Source organism: Candoia aspera, chromosome 4 (assembly GCF_035149785.1).
Source record: "Candoia aspera isolate rCanAsp1 chromosome 4, rCanAsp1.hap2, whole genome shotgun sequence".
NCBI classification, from domain to species: domain Eukaryota; kingdom Metazoa; phylum Chordata; class Lepidosauria; order Squamata; family Boidae; genus Candoia; species Candoia aspera.
In genome coordinates, this window is record NC_086156.1 from 119,091,933 (window position 1) to 119,107,536 (window position 15,604).

At 52.6% G+C, this 15,604-nt stretch overlaps 1 protein-coding gene across 1 annotated transcript; it reads left to right on the forward strand.

The window, feature by feature from the left end:
• The first annotated feature begins 3,013 nt into the window (after nt 1-3,013).
• On the forward strand, nt 3,014-5,775 carry TRIM56 (tripartite motif containing 56). Its single transcript, XM_063302937.1, has 2 exons — nt 3,014-3,132; nt 3,641-5,775. The coding sequence occupies exon 2, from the start codon at nt 3,685-3,687 to the stop codon at nt 5,773-5,775; it is 2,091 nt and encodes a 696-aa protein (XP_063159007.1). The 5' UTR covers nt 3,014-3,132; nt 3,641-3,684.
• Nucleotides 5,776-15,604: the final 9,829 nt, after the last annotated feature.

Below are 15,604 nucleotides of genomic sequence, written 5' to 3' on the forward strand. Positions count from 1 at the left end.
AGACCCCATGCCATCTGGGGGCAGGTTGAAGTCCCTGGAACTGGGCCTTGAGGTCTCCACTGCCGGCCCACTGATGAGATCTGGCAGCTCAGGCAGGGATGTTGCTGAGCAGCAGGGCACCAGGACAGCTGCAACCAACCCGGCCCAAGATCATGGATGAGAGTGGCCTTTGTAGGGTTACCACACGTGTCCTCCTTTTTGTCCTCCTGTCCTCTGTCCTTCAGGCATAGTCTTAAAATCAAATATTGTCCACCTTTTTGAGTATCTTGGTTTTTTTAAAAAATCTGGACTGTTTTCACAACAGTAGTAATTCAAACGTTTGTGTATTGTGGCCTTGCAAATTGTCTGCTTCTTTCTTTCCCTTGTCTGTCAACAGACTCAACAGCCTAGATTTGCGTTATTTATTTCCTGATTCCAGAAAGCAGTCTCAATCCAGCCCCTTCAAACCTACAATCACCAGAGTCTGAAGATCACGTGACTTGCCATTGTTTCTAGGGTGAAATTTGAAAAGCCTGTCATTGGTGATTCTATATTACTGCTAGCATATGTTCTTGAAAATAAAGATTTGCTGGAAAAATATTGTAATGGAAAAACCAGTCTTTCTGGTTCTGGAAAAAGTAAATTCATATCATGCAGGCCTAAGTACATTCTTTTGCAGTTTTTCGCTGTCCTTCTTGCAGGGATGCCCAGAAAGTTAACGGCTGGTGCGTCCTCCTTCCCCCTCTTGGTCCTCCTTTCCTCCTTGGTCCTTGTCCTCCTTTGCCTGTTCAGATGTATCTGGTAACCCTCGTGTTTTGACGTACTAGCTTGGCATTCAGTAACAGATCCGACGCCCCGAGCTCCGGGAGGAATACCGAGGGCCGGAGGGAGAGACAGGCCACCGCCCCAGGCCCCAGAAGCGCGCCACCCTCGGCTCCCTGCCCCGTCTCCCCTGCCCGCCACGACCTGCCGGCCTTCCTCCTCGACGCCCCGGCCTCAGCCCCACCCCCGGCCCAGGCCAGTCGTCCTCCTCTGGTCTCCCTCATGCCCACAGCACCCCGCGATAACTTCCCAGGCTCCCCGGCAGGAGTGCGCATGAACCGCTGCTGAGGGTCGCCCCCCGCCCGTCCACTCCACGGGGATCAGAAGCGGGACACGGGAAACAGCCCGGCGGCGCGGCGGAGCGGGGTGGGGCGGGGCAGGGGGAGCAGCAAGGGGGAAGGAGCCGGAGGGGCGGCCGGGCCCGGAGAGAACAGCACCACCCTCCCTCCAGCTGCACCTCGGGACGCCGCTCGCTTGCTCGCCGGAGCTGCCCGCCGAGGGGACAATTCTTCCCCGGAGTCAAAAGTCTGCCGCCGGGACTCTGGTCCCCCCTTCCCCCGCATACAGGTAAGCCCCTGTGCCGCTCCAGGGGCCGCGCGAGGAGGCGGCAGAGCCAGACCTCGCGGGGGAGCCTGGGAGCCCCTTGGCCAAGTAACCCGTTTTACTAATCGAAGCGAATCCCACTCTGTAGCTCAGGGTTGAACTGTGGAGTCCTGGGTGCTCTCCGAGCCTGGTTGCTTTCATTGCCGGACTACCCACGTAACCCGTTTTATTCAAGGGCAAACGCCTTCCAGGCTGGCGCTGATGAGAGAATGGGTTGCAGTAAAAGCCGGAGTGGATGCTCTGGAACAGGCACGCTTCCAATGACCCGACACCAAGGGGTTGCCAACTTTCCAAGAGCGCTCATCTTTTCTTATTGCCCGGAACCAGACCGAGCGGCTGGGCCCTCGTTCCCAGCCCCCCGCCCCCCCAGTCTGCCCGCCCAGCAACCTAACCCAACTCCTGAAGGGCTCAATGCCGAAGAACCCCCACCCCACCTTTTGCTACTACCCATTCTGGGCAAAGGGCTGCATTTCAGGAAGGGAGGAGCTTCCCCCCCCACAGACCCCCCCCCTGCCCTCCATCAGCCAAATGAACCAGCTCCATTGGCTACACCAAACTTGCACAGCTGCTGGGTGCTCCGAGACCCAGATCTGGGCAGAAAGCCTGGCTGGCAAAGCTGCCCCCTTTCCAGCCAGCCAGACCGAGGGGATTCCCAAGTCTTACAGGCCGGTGATGCAGACAGCAAAAGAGGCATTCTTTGTTCTGGGCAAAGCTCCAGATTTCAGAAAGCCCCGCTGTGATTCTCTCATACATGCGGGCTTGGCTGGGTGGTCAGGATAGGCCATTTGGAGATATCAACTTGGATTTATTTATTTATTTATTTACACTTATATAGCAGCCCATATTGTAATCACAACCCTGGACAGCGCACAAAACAGTAAAAACAGCAGACCCCCCAGCGACCAGAATAAAAACAAACTGCGCCCTATGCATCTGCGGGCCATCTTATTGGGCTCCACATCATCCTACCCCAATGCTTGTGGGGAGAGCAGAGTCTTCAAGGCCTTCCGGGAGGCAAGGAGAATGGGGACCTGCTGAATCCCAGGGTGATGGTGTTCCACTGTGCAGGGGCAGCTACGGAGAAGGCCCGCTTCCCAGGCCCACTAGATGACAGCAATTAAGGGAAGGGACCTTGAGCGCACCCACCCTCTCTGGCCTGGTGGGATGGGCAGATACTCTCAGGGAAAGGTGGTCCCACAAGTAGCTTGGTCCTGTGATATTTGGGGCTTTAAAGGTGATAACCAGCCCCTGGAATTGCACCCACATGAAACTGGAAAATGGTGCGGCTCATGAAGCAGCAGTGTGATACGGTTGTCATGCCAGCTGAGAGCATAATGTAGTTCCAGGGCACTTTCCTTCCTTCTGACACCTGAGTCTTTGGGAGGTTGTGTGACTGGTGAATTCGGTCCCTTTTCAGATTACAAGGAACCCTGCCTGGGGTTGGGGGTGGGGCAGACGTGGCTGCAGTGAAAACTGGGAATGGATTGCCCCCAACTCCTAATGAGTTCTGATGACTTGGCTGGTGGAAGGGGTTCTGGGCAGGTTGGGGAAGGCGTTGGGGCACCTGCTGTGTGTGTCCTTTGTGTCTGTTCTGGGTCTTCCGCTCCGGTTCTTGCGTATGCCTCAGAGACCTGGGATAGCATCTTTTGGTTTCGTTTCTGCTTTCACCCAGCCCACAGGTTTCAGCCAAGGGACTTGGTGGCAGCAAAGCTCTCTGGAATCCCCAAGGTGAGAAGAGCAGAAGCCTCCTCCGGCCCCCGATCCACCCCAGCACGGTAGCTCTTCCTCTTCCCAGCGCAGGTGGGGGCCAAGGGCGGGAGGTGGCTTTAGAGAGGCTGCCAGCTCAGGAACCAGCCAGCCGGTCCGAGGCCGGCCGCAGAGGGGCCTCTTCTTCTCCCTCACCTGCTTGGCGCACCAGGGACCCTCTTGGCCCAGCCTGCCTCGCGGAGCCATTGGGGCGGGGAAGTGTTGGAGGTGGGAGGGGGTGCCTGGAGGAGAAGCTGGTAGAGCTCGAGTCCCTGAGCCGGAGATAAGGGCTGCCACTGGCAAGAGCCTGACTGACTTCTGGGACAGCCCAGGGCCTCGGACCAGTGGTGGCCCCCGCTTCTGGGATTCTGCTCCTCCCCCCAGCGGCTGCCCTGGAGTCCCTCTGTCACAGTCCCTCAAGACACGAGGCCACCAGCACCACCTGAGCAGGCAAGGTGGGCCCGCCTGGGCTTGGCTCCACTGCTTCCAGGTGCAGGCTGGGGTGGGCTTGGCCTCCGTCCCCCGCTTCTCCAGATGGAAGGTGGCCAGATGGCTGCCAAAGCGCCATCCCTCTGGGAGACCCTTTCCAGCGGCTTCCTGACTTGTTCCATTTGCCTGGAGCCCTACTGCCAGCCCAAAATCTTGCCTTGCCTCCACACCTACTGCCAGGACTGTTTGAGGAAGCTGCTGGATGGGTCAAAGCAGGAGCTGCAGTGCCCCGAGTGCCGTGAGCGGGTGCCCCTCCCGGCCGGCGTGGAGGGCCTGAAGACCAACTTCCTCATCAATGGCCTCCTGGCCCTGGTGCCTCCGGTAGAGAACTCCAGGGCCACCTGTAGCCTGTGCCCACTCATTGGCCAAGAGGCTGGCTCCGTGGCTGTGTCTCACTGCTTGGATTGTGCTGATAACCTGTGTCAGGCCTGTGCCCGTGGGCACCGTTGCTCCCGGCTTACCCACAACCACCTCATCGTAGACATGGAGGGCTACTGCTCTGGGAGGTACAGCGAGGAGGTCTGGAAACGCCAGGCCGCTCAGTGCAAAGAACACCAGGGGGAAGGACTTCAGTATTTCTGCATTCCCTGTGCAGCTACCCTGTGCCGCGAGTGTCGCCTGGGCCCCCACCTGCAGCATCCATGCCTGTCTCTGTCAGAGGCTGCCCAGGCCTGCCGCCCCATCATTGCGGGCCTCTTGGCTGGGGTAGAGGAGATGATGGGGCTCATCTCCAAGGGGAAGTCCAGCCTAGAGAAGGAAATGGAGCAGATGGAGACGTGGAACTTGAACATCCGCAGGGCAGTGGAGCAGATGTGTGCCAAGGTGGTAGAGCAGCTGCTCGCCCACCAGGAGAAGGTCCTGGGCCAGCTCTCTGACTTCATGGATGAGCAGAAGAAGGTCCTGGAGCTGCTGTTTTCCAAGCTGGACTTCCAGGAACAGGCAGCCTCTACCACGGTGGCCTTTGCCCAGAAGGTGCTGAGTCTGGGCCAAGAGGGGGAGGTTGTGTCCTTGGAGCAGATGATCTCCGAGAGGCTGAGGCAGCTGCAGAGCTTCTCCTGGGAGCCCCCCACCTTCCAGGCCCCCAAGCTCCATGTCCAGCCAAGCCTCCTGAGCAGCTGTGACCTTTTCCGCCTGGAGTTTCACGAGGCGGCCGTGGCCCCGGCCCTGGTGTGCAGCGAGGAGAACCCCACCACCCCAGCCAGGAAGAACGCAAAGCAGAAGCAGGGCAAGCAGGAGCAGCTCCGTGGAGGGGAAGGGGGGAAGGCCACCCCCCAGGAAGAGGCCCCAAAGGGGGAAAGCCCTAGTGGGCCTCCTCCCTGCAAGGGGCTGAAGGTCCCCCGGCTGGTTCCTAAGCCCATCTTTTCCTGCAGCTTTTGGGTGAAAATCCCAAGCGACAAGAAGCGGCCCCAAGTCACAGGCCTGTGTTCCTTTGGCTCCAGCGAAGTCCTCGTGGCTGACGAGGGAAACAAGAAGCTGAAGCGCTTCTCCCTGCAGGGAGAGTTCAAGGGCACTTTCCCCGTGCCGAATGGTGTGGCTCCCTTCAGTGTGGCTGCCGTGGGCAACAAGGTGTTCCTCACTGCTGGATCTCAGCTCTATGCATTCAATGAACAGGGGGGGCTTATGTGGCAAAAGGAGCTCGGGAGGGGTCAGGCCAGCCATGTGGTGACCACATGTGATAGGGACCATGTGGCTGTGGCTGTGGCGGGACATCTGGAGGTGTTCGACTTGAAAGGGCACCTCTTGGAGAAGATTCTGCCAGGGGGCTCACATGGGAGGTGCCTGGTGTTCCTGGCCAGATGGAAAGGGGGTTTTGTGGCATCTGACTGGCATCGCCGTAGTGTGGTGCTGTTCACCAGGAAAGGGGATCTGGTGACTGAATGCCAGGAAGAGCAGTTGCGTGGGTACCAACCAGGCAGTGTCTGTGCTGATGCCCCTGGGATTGTCTATGTGGTGTTTCGGGAGCTGGACAAGGTTGTGGCCTTCTCGGAGGCTGGGGAGGAGCTGGGGTCATTTGTCACAGCAGAGGACAGCATCTACAAACCACGAGTGGTCACCATTGCTGGGGATGGATATTTTATGGTAGCCCTGACCAATGGCACCATCCATGTCTTTAGGATCAAGTACCTGGGCAAGTGAATGGGCAACAGGTCCTGGGGATGAAGTGCCTTGCAGACAGTGGAAGTGCACACGGGGCGGGGGGTTGGTGTTATGGGTTTGCAGTGTTCCAGATGGAAGCAGAAGGGCTTCTGGGAGTGGGTTGTGCTCTGAGAATTAGGGGAAGGTGTCCAGACCCCCATTTTGACCCCTCATAGCCCTGAAGGGCTGTGTATCCAGAAGGCCAGGCCTCTCCAACCACCACAGTCCCGCCCAGGCCCCTTGAATGGCTTGGCAGCCAGGAAAGCTGAGGGTGGCTTTAAATGGATGTCATGCATCCTGCTCTCGGAGAGGGAAGAAGGGAGCAGATGTCTTCTGTCAAGCACATCTGTGGAGGGAAGAAGGCGAGGTGCCACAGGAACCACAAGAGGTGAGGCTGGCTGGTCAAAAGAGCGCCGGGCACTCCTGGCAAGAGCCTCATCCACCTCCTTCTCCACTCTAGGGGGCATATAGCAAGGTAGGAGAGATGGTGCCCACAGAGCTTCAGGCATCTTGAGGGAAAGGCTCTTGCTCGGAACATTTGACGCCGCAGAGAATGGAAACCACCAGTGGGCTGTCGGGATCAGGGACGGGCAGCTCCGTGCCAGCTGCCTGGGATGCTCCCATGTTCCAGGGCTTCTCTGCTCCTCCTAAGATCTAAAGGAGTGTTCAACCTGGGGGTGGGGGGGGGAATTTGGCTGGGGCTTCTGTGCCAGTGCAATCACTCAGGGCGCATCAGCATTAAGTGTGGGGGGGCACTGGGGAGAGTGGTACAGCTCTGTGATTGGGGCAGTGGTGTGTGTGTTGCTTGCTTTTAGTCCTCTGTCACTGGAAAAACTGCAAACATGCCTCCATGGGGACGTTCCAAGGGATGTGTTGAGTGGCGCATTTGGGAAGTTGTAAGGGGTAAAGTTCTTTCAAATGTTTGGGAAAATGCATTATTTGCCTTTTACCTGTAATTTCTATTAGCATTTACTCTGCCGTTGTCGATAAGGGAAAGGCTGTAAAAACATGGGGTGAGAGGTTTCCAAGAGCGAAATACAGCTATGTAAAATGGGCAGCATAGCAATGCTGAAACCCATGGAACTGGCAGCAGAGAGATGCGGGCAGGGAATGGAAAGGATGGGCTGAGCGGGGTCTTGGGTTGTCTGCGGCAGTGGTGTGCAGCTCCTCCTGTGGCCACCAGAGGGCGCCCTCCTCCAGTTTCCCTTGGGATTCCGTGGAGTGGTTGGGAGAAGGTGGGGCTGGGCGCTGAGGAGCTGGGCTTCTGTTTCCAAGCCATCTTTCGGGGGGGGGGGCAGGAAGTGGGGTTCCCAGCACCGACAGAGAAGCCCCCATCAGGAGGGCGTCTGGGCCAAGGCACTTTGGTTGTGGAAACCATCCAGCTTTTCTTACCTTTGTTCCCATGGCTGACACTGGAGAAGTCATGTCGCTTCTTTATTGACATCCCAGGCAAGAATGAAGGGGGTCTCAACAGGGCAAATGAGGGCTTTACTTCTGAACCCTTCTTGTGAAACAAGCGGTGCTCGCCTTCTCACGTGTTTGAAGGATGCAATAATTCATTAAAAAAAAAGCATTGCTATGTCTCTTCCTAGAAGAAGCTATCTTCCTAAAACGCTTTGTAAGACGTTGTTCTGGGTCTTTATCTATTAATGCCAAGTCTTACCTGCCACCCTAATCAGATGCAGTTCAGAGGGTGGTACTTTCCACAGCTGGCCTGGAACACCATGCAGCTAAGAGATAGCAGACTAAAACAAAACATCCTAACCTAACAATTATGACTAAACACTCCTTTACCCCCAGCAGGCCACCACTTCATGACCTTTTCAACTCTGGAAGAGGCAGGGATCCACAGCAAGCCCTGCCGTGGAGCCTTCCTAGAGAGTCAGGAAGATGGCCTTGACAGAGCTATGCAGGAAGCATTACCGAGGAAAGAGGGACTGAAACACTTTTTAAGTCCAGAGCAGCAAGGTAGCATTCAGGAGGGGCTCAGGCAGACACCTCCCTGATACACAGGAGTATAAGAAGGGGGTGCAGGAGCAGCACCATCAGACCAGCAAGATTCGGTTGTTATCTCAATTGAAGTCGTTTTGAGGGGGCTGATTTCCTGGTCCGCCTTGTGGGGCTGACAGATGGATCCCATCTGGAGCAGGTGGTCCTGCAGACAGCCAGGCCCTGAGGCTGTGGTCAACATGGGCAGAGTATTAATCTGAGTGGCACAAGAAGAGCTTGAGAGCAGAGAAATGGCTCTTCCCAAGGGAGGGGAATTGTCACAACACTCGAGGGAGGGGAGGGGAGAGAAGGAAGTCAGGCACCATCCGAAATCATGATCTGGAGGACCCCATCTCCCTCTCAGTGTGACCAAAAGGCTGCAGCAGCGGCTGCCACTGCTGGATTAGATGCGGCTTTGGTTCAGGTTTCTCCTAGATAACATCTTACCGGTGCAAGGTCTCTTATTCCCCGTCCGTTCCCTCACCCATCCCCATTCCTTTTAACTGGAGGATTAGCCGGGGCTTTCTGCAGTCCAGGGAGTTCCAACCTGGAAGGGGCAGCCCCAGCAGGGAAGGATCCAGCACCCACTGCAAGTTCTTTTCTGAAGTGCTGAGCTGGTGTTTGAAACATCAATGTTCTTCCTTTGGAGGCTTTTAATCAGCAAATCCTCCTAAACCAAGGCAGGCACCGCCCTGCTTTGTGTGACACACAGTGGTGTGTGCACATCAAGCCAACCACAAGTTTCCCAACCAGTTGTGTAACCTTGAATTCCTCCGTGTCATTACAGCAAGAGGCAAGCAGCACGGACTCTTGGGAAACAACCTGGGGCAGCTGGTGTTCCTTCTGTCCCTTGCGTGAAGCCCATGAAGTCCCTGTCTGGAGGCTGGGGAGACCGGGAGGTTCTCCAGGGTTCCCCAGGGATCCCTGGATTCAGCCCCCTTGGCCGGAGGTAGCCCAAGGAGTCCTGCCTCTGGCCAGCCCTGGGGAGTGAGGTCAGCACTGCCTATAGCTCAGGCTCCTGATCCCAGACGGGCTTGGTGGATGTGTGAATTGGGCTGCAAGCTTGCTGTATGGAAGGCAGCGACTGTGGACCACCTGAAGGCACACTTCCCAACAGCACCCCTTAGACTCTGGTGAGCCCATGGCCATGGGCCAGGCCACAGGTCTCCGCAGTGGTGCCCCCCATTTGTGGAACATCTGTCGCCAGAGGTCCAGATGGCCCCTATTCTATGGGCATTTTGAAAACAGGCTGCACTTCCAGCAAACATTTGGCCTTTAGGTTAAGGGAATGGCACCTTGGAGGTATCTATTATTATTGCTGTGGTGGTTATTATTAATGCACCTGGGGGCTTTCTTGTACCCCACCCAGAATCCATTACGATTTGTACAGGCTTCAAGTACTGTAAAATAAGCCCACTCTGCCAATCGCCCATTGCCCACGGCCTGCCAGGTTGGAGGCTCTGCTCCACTTTTGCCCAGGAAAGGGGCAGCCCAGAGTTTGGGGGGTTACTGCTTGATGGGGAGGTGGGCTGAGGGCCCCTGACCTGTGCCAATCCAGTCAGCCTCTGAGCTGCAGCAGGGCAGGCCTGCGCTTGCCCAGTGGACTGGCATCAGGTTGTTCAGAGAGACGAAGGCTCCCAGGCAGAAGTCCTGCCTTCAGCCCCTCGGGCCCTATGGAGGCCCACCCTCCTGCTGAGCTCTGGTGAGATCTCTAAAGACAGGGCCCTTCCCACAACAGGGCTCTCAGTGGGCAAGAGCAGGCTGCCAGTGGGTTTTCACACTTGCCTTTCTGTGTGGCAGCCTCTCCCTCCCCAGGCCTGACTCAGGAGGTCTGGGTGGCAGGTGCCCTGCTGTGGACGAAAGGAACCCCCTCCCTGAACTCCTAGGGTTACGGGAGGACAAGGGCCCCTCTGGCTGTCTGGGTCTGCTCTCAAGGGGAGGCGCCGTCTGACTCCGCGGCTGCTTTAGGTGTAACTGAGTCCCAACCCAGTCTTAAAGGGGCAGATGAGGGGAGGTGGACAGTGGAATGAGCCTGTCCCTGGGCAGGGACCCCTCCTGCTGGGGCAACTGGGGCTGAGGGCTGGGGTGAGAGGTCACAGTGCTGGAGGAAAAGCAAAGCAGGCGGGGGGAGGGGAGTAGCTCAAGGCCCGAAAATGCAACAAGCTTCCCCAGGTCCCCTTGCTGGTTTTAGGGCTGTGAGTGACAGAGGGGCCCCTGGGCCACTGAGGCCCTTTCAGGGACAGGCACCGCAGAGGAGGCACAAGGGCCAGACCTCTTGTGGGTGATACGGTCTGTGCTCTAGTGGCCCCTACATCTGCGAAGGGGTGAACTCTGCTGGCTGGGCTCACTGGCACACCTCTGCAGCGTGCAATGCCAGGTGGACCCGAAACGTAGACCGAGGATTGCCCTTCTACCCCCCTCTTCTCTCAGACCAGCAGCTTAGAGAAGTTAAACAGACCAACACGGCCCCAGTAAGCGGGAGGCGGCTGCAAAGAACAGGGAAGCAGGCAGGAAGCGTTTGAGGGCAGCTTGTCTTGCTCCAGCGACAGGGTCCTGCTCTCTGTGCCTGGAGCTCTCCAGGGCAAACCCCTTTGGCTTGTGCCAAGAGCCTTTAGGAAGCGTCTGACAGGAGAGGAAACATCTGGCACTCACAACCCAATGGCCCTGGCGGGAGAAGGGACAAACAGGAAGACTGGCGGAGGTGCTGGCGGCAGACGTGCCTGGAGATAAAGTCGAGGAGGGGGCAACTGGAGGCTGGTGGGGATTCCTATACGAGCCATGAGTGGGGTCTGCAGGTGAGTCATGGGCCAGCGGGGGGCGGAATAGGCTGGGGATGGCTTGGTAGAAAAGCCGTCAGTGAGCAAGACTGTCTGTCTGAGCCCAGACACAACAGCCTTTTCCTGGACTGGGTCTGCCCATTGGGAGATCCAGCTTGGTGCCCCCGGATCTCCCAATGCCCTTGCTGCTAGCAGGAGGTGAGGGGGGCTATCGTACAGCTCTTCTGGGGGGCTCAGCTGGGCTTCCCATTGGAGGCAGAAAGCTGGGCTGGGGCTGGCTCTCTAACAGGAGCCCCAGAGGCCGCACAAGAGCAGAGGGAGCTGTGGGGGGACTGTGCTGGCCCAAGGGGTGGGGCTGGGGGGCTGCCCTGTCTCTTTCCACAGTCCAGTGTGTTGGCAGATGCTGGGAAAGCCTTTAGCCCAGGAGAGGTCAAAAAAGTCACACACCAAGCATTTCTATAAAAATAATTTATTTACAGAAAGCAAAAACAAAAGCAAAACATTTAAAGGACTTAGCTCCCTTTGGAGCAAGCCTTGCTTGCCTACGTTGCCGGCAGAGAAAAAAGAGGAAGTGAGAACAAGTCTGGGCAGGTTTCCTCCCCCCCCAGGTGATTTGCATGAAGCACGTGAGAGGAGACAATCTAATACAACCTTTTAACCCGGCCAAAATGATTAGGCACATATAGCAGTCTTAATCTGTTAGTAGGAAAACCTCAACACTCCCCTTTTTACACTATAGATTAAGTTGCAAACCAATCTTCTCTGACAACTCTTTGTGTCTTGGTACAGGAAGAGGTTTGGTTAAAATATCAGCAATCATGTCTTTTGATTCACAATATTTTAACATTATTTCTCCTTTGCTTATCATATCTTTGATATATTGATATCTAATATCGATATGTTTTGTTCTACTTTTGCAGGCTTCAGATTTTGCCATAGCAATGCAAGCTTGATTATCCTCATAAACAGTTATAGGCTGGTTCACTTCCATGCCTATGTCTTTTAACAAATGTTTAAACCATGTAACCTCATTACAGGTTTGTGTTAGAGAATAAAACTCTGCTTCTGCAGTGGAAAGAGCAACAAGTGTTTGTTTTCTAGAATGCCAGCCTAAGCTAGATCCAGCAAATTGAATTAAAATCCCAGAAGTGGATTTTCTGTCACTGACATCTGCTCCCCAGTCAGAATCGGCAAAAGCCTGCAATTTCTCAGTTCCAGAGGCATTTAGCTTCAGGCAATAATTCTTTGTTCCTTGCAAATACCTCATTAACCTCTTCAATGCTGCTTTTCCAGTAGATGTAGGCTTCTCTACCTGTCTACTTAAAATGGCCACAGAATTTGAGATATCTGGGCGAGAATGATTTGCAATGTACAGTAAACTTCCAATTGCAGATCTATAGTTCTCTGCCTCAGTTAATTGAGTTTCTCCTATATCTTTCTGAAAATCTATTATCATCGGAGTAGAGACTGGTTTACAGTCTTGCATATTAAAATCTTCTAGGAGCTTTTGAATTTTACTACGTTGGTTTAACAGAAAGCTACCATCCTTGTCTCTGTGTACTTCCAAACCTAGGTAATTGGTCACAACTCCAAGGCTTTTTAATATGAAATGGCTTTTCATGCAGGCTTCAAAATCAAGCCTTTGTTTTTTTGTTGATGTGAACAGCAGCAAATCATCAACATAAATGCACAGATACATACAGCCTTGTTTGTCCTTCTTCATATATACACAGGGATCTGCTTTTCCTTTTTCAAAACCAAAATTCTGCAGTTTTTCATCTACTTTTTGGTTGCAGGATCTAGCAGCTTGTTTTAACCCATAGATTGACTTCTGCAGTTCACAGACTAGATTCTCCCCTTTTTCATAGCCAGGGGGTTGCTGCATGTATAATTTGTGATCTAAATCTCCATAGAGAAATGCAGTTTGAATGTCATAGTGGTTAACTGACATTCCCTTGAGTGCAGCAACTTTTAACAGTAATCTAATTGATTCACCTTTAGTAACTGGTGCAAAAGTCTTGTCAAAGTCTAAATCTTTCCTTTGAGTGAACCCTTTTGCAACCAACCTTGCTTTATATTTTTGGATTTTGCCATCAGCATCCCTTTTCAGTTTGAAAACCCACCTACAACCTAGACAGCGTTCATTGGGAGGTAGATTTACCAGTTTCCATGTTTTATTTTCTTTTAAGGATGCTAATTCCTGTTGCATGGCAGAATGCCAATTTTGTGCAATCTCAGGTGGTAAAGCATTCACTTGTTCTAAAGACTCAGGTTCTGTGAATATGTGAAAAGCCTTTACTGTTTCAGCCTGAAAACATGATGGAGGAACGCCTTTATTACTCCTCTGAGATCTGCGAGGTAATACAGGGCTTAAATTTTGACTCCTATCACTTTCCTGAGAAGCATCTGTCTCATCAGACAGATCTTCAGTTTGCTTTTCTGGTTTAATGTCCTCATCAGGCAAAAGATCACCATCAGCAAGTCCTTGCTGTTCTCTTGTGGTGGTCAGATCAACTGGAGAGCTAGAATTTAATCTCCCCGTTTTGTTCAGCAAAAGAAGCGCTTTTGCTAATTATTAATTTCTCTCCCATTATGAACCTGTAGCTCCTCTGGCTTTGTTCATAGCCAACAAAGATAGCTTTCTTTGTTGAGGCGCCTCCTTTCCTTCTCTGCTGTTTTGGAATGTGAACCCAAGCAGTGCTACCAAACACTCTAAGATGGTTTACCTTTGGTTTCACACCATAAAACAAATGGAATGGAGTGTCCTGAATCACAGAGTTATACAACCTGTTTTGTACATAAGTGGCAGTCGATATGGCCTCTCCCCAGAACTTAAAACATAATCGTGAATCTTTTAACATGCATTCCATCGCATTTTGCAAGGTTCTGCCCTTTCTTTCAGCAACACCATTTTGCTGAGGGGTGTAAGGGTTAGAAAGAATTTGTTCTATCCCTTTTTCCACTAGGAACCTTCTGAATTTGTGAGAAAGGTATTCTCCTCCTCTATCACATTGGAGTGCAGATACAGGCCTAGGGAATTTTCCATTTGCCCATGTCACAAAACTTTTAAATTTCTCAAATGCCTCATCTTTGTGTTTTAAGATGTAGATAAATGTGTATCTTGAGAAATCATCAATGATGGTCATTGCATACCTTGCTTGTCCAAGACTTGGAGCAAAAGGACCAATAATGTCAGAGTGTACAATTTCCAAAGGTCTAGTTGTAACTCTGTCACTGTGCTTACTCACAGGAGCTTTTAGTGTTTTGCATTCTTTGCAAACTACACAGTCTAAGTATTTATCATAGGGTTTTATCTTTAGGTCAGCACACAGCTGTGGCATTTGTGCTATATACTTGAAATTAGCATGACCAAATCTCCTGTGCATCAGGTGTACACATTGGTCATGATATGGAGTGTTGCCAACTACAGCCTTGCAGCTTGGCTTCCTTGCATTTTGCACAATGTACAAGGAGTCTTTTAACATACCAGTAGCACACAATTTCCCATTTTTTCGTATCTCACAACCATTTTTCTTAAATGTTATGATATACCCTGTTGCAGCCAATTGTGCCACAGATAAAAGGTTTGATTGTAAATTTGGCACATACAACACACCTTTTACAGTTTCTCCTAAGCAGGATAAATACAAGTCACCTTGTCCCATAATTTTGGTCACAGACCCATCAGCCAAAGATACACTTTGTCTTTCAGTTTTAGACAGTGACACAAAAAGAGCTTTTACAATTACATAAATGACAACTGGCCCCAGAATCTAACACCGATACATCAGAATTACCCTTCTCAGCCACCTGTGCAATCTGGGTTGTCTGAAGAGCCTTCTTCTGTGTTGCCCTTGTGTTTTTCTTCTCTGTCTTTCTACTCTTGGGTCTCATGGCACAGTCTCTTTGCAAATGTCCAGCTGAACCACAAGTGAAGCATCGCTGGCTGGCTAGTGCTGTGGCCTCAGGTTCCTTTCCCTTCTTTTCCCTCATTTTCTGGTCTTGCAGCTTTCCAGAAGAGATGGGGGGGGGGATCTTTCCTCTCTCTTCTCCCATTCAGCGAGTAAGCGCTGTGTAACATACGATGGGGTGAGGTCTGCTTCAGGCATAGCCTCCAGGGTACAAATCAGCGTGTCCCACGTTTCATTCAGTGAGGACAGGAGGATATATGATTTTGTGAGAGGTGTAAATTCCATTCCTCTCTCCTGCAACTCAACAAACAGCTGCTGAATATAATGCAGGTGCTCAGGAAGGCTTTCTCCTTCTGCAAGGTAGGCTCTATACAGCTTTTTTGTCAGGGTAACTTTACTCCCTGCTGTTGCCTTTACATATAAGTCTCTCAAAGTGTCCCAAAGTTGCTTTGCAGACTGCATGCCTCGCACGTGGACTAGCTGATTGTCCTCAACTCCCAAGATAATGGTGGCTTTAGCCCGCTCATCCTGTCTCAGCCATTCAGCACTGGGATTTTGGGGGGTTTGCTCACCAATTGGCAGCCAAAGATTCTCTCTGCGAAGATACATCTCCATCTTCAGGGCCCAATTCAAATAGTTGGTCTCTGATAGGCGCTCCAGACGCATCACTGAGGGCTGGGAGGTAGCCATGGTTTCTTCCTTCTTTTGCAAGTCACCTCAGCTAGCTTCTTTGTCCTGTAGACCGGCAGTTGCTGGAAAATCTCCAGGTGGCTCCAAAGAAAATCTTCACAGGTCTTTGCTACCTGCCTTTAAATTGTGCATGAGGTGTGGAGTTGATCTCTCTGGGTTTTACTGCGTTGTTTACTGGGCCCATAACCTGTTGGCAGATGCTGGGAAAGCCTTTAGCCCAGGAGAGGTCAAAAAAGTCACCCACCAAGCATTTCTATAAAAATAATTTATTTACAGAAAGCAAAAACAAAAGCAAAACATTTAAAGGACTTAGCTCCCTTTGGAGCAAGCCTTGCTTGCCTACATTGCTGGCAGAGAAAAAAGAGGAAGTGAGAACAAGTCCGGGCAGGTTTCCTCCCCCCCCAGGTGATTTGCATGAAGCACGTGAGAGGAGACAATCTAATACAACCTTTTAACCTGGCC

Coding starts and splice junctions, on each gene's coding strand:
- TRIM56 (XM_063302937.1), top strand. CDS start 3,685: ATGGAAGGTGGCCAGATGGCTGCCAAAGCGCCATCCCTCTGGGAGACC.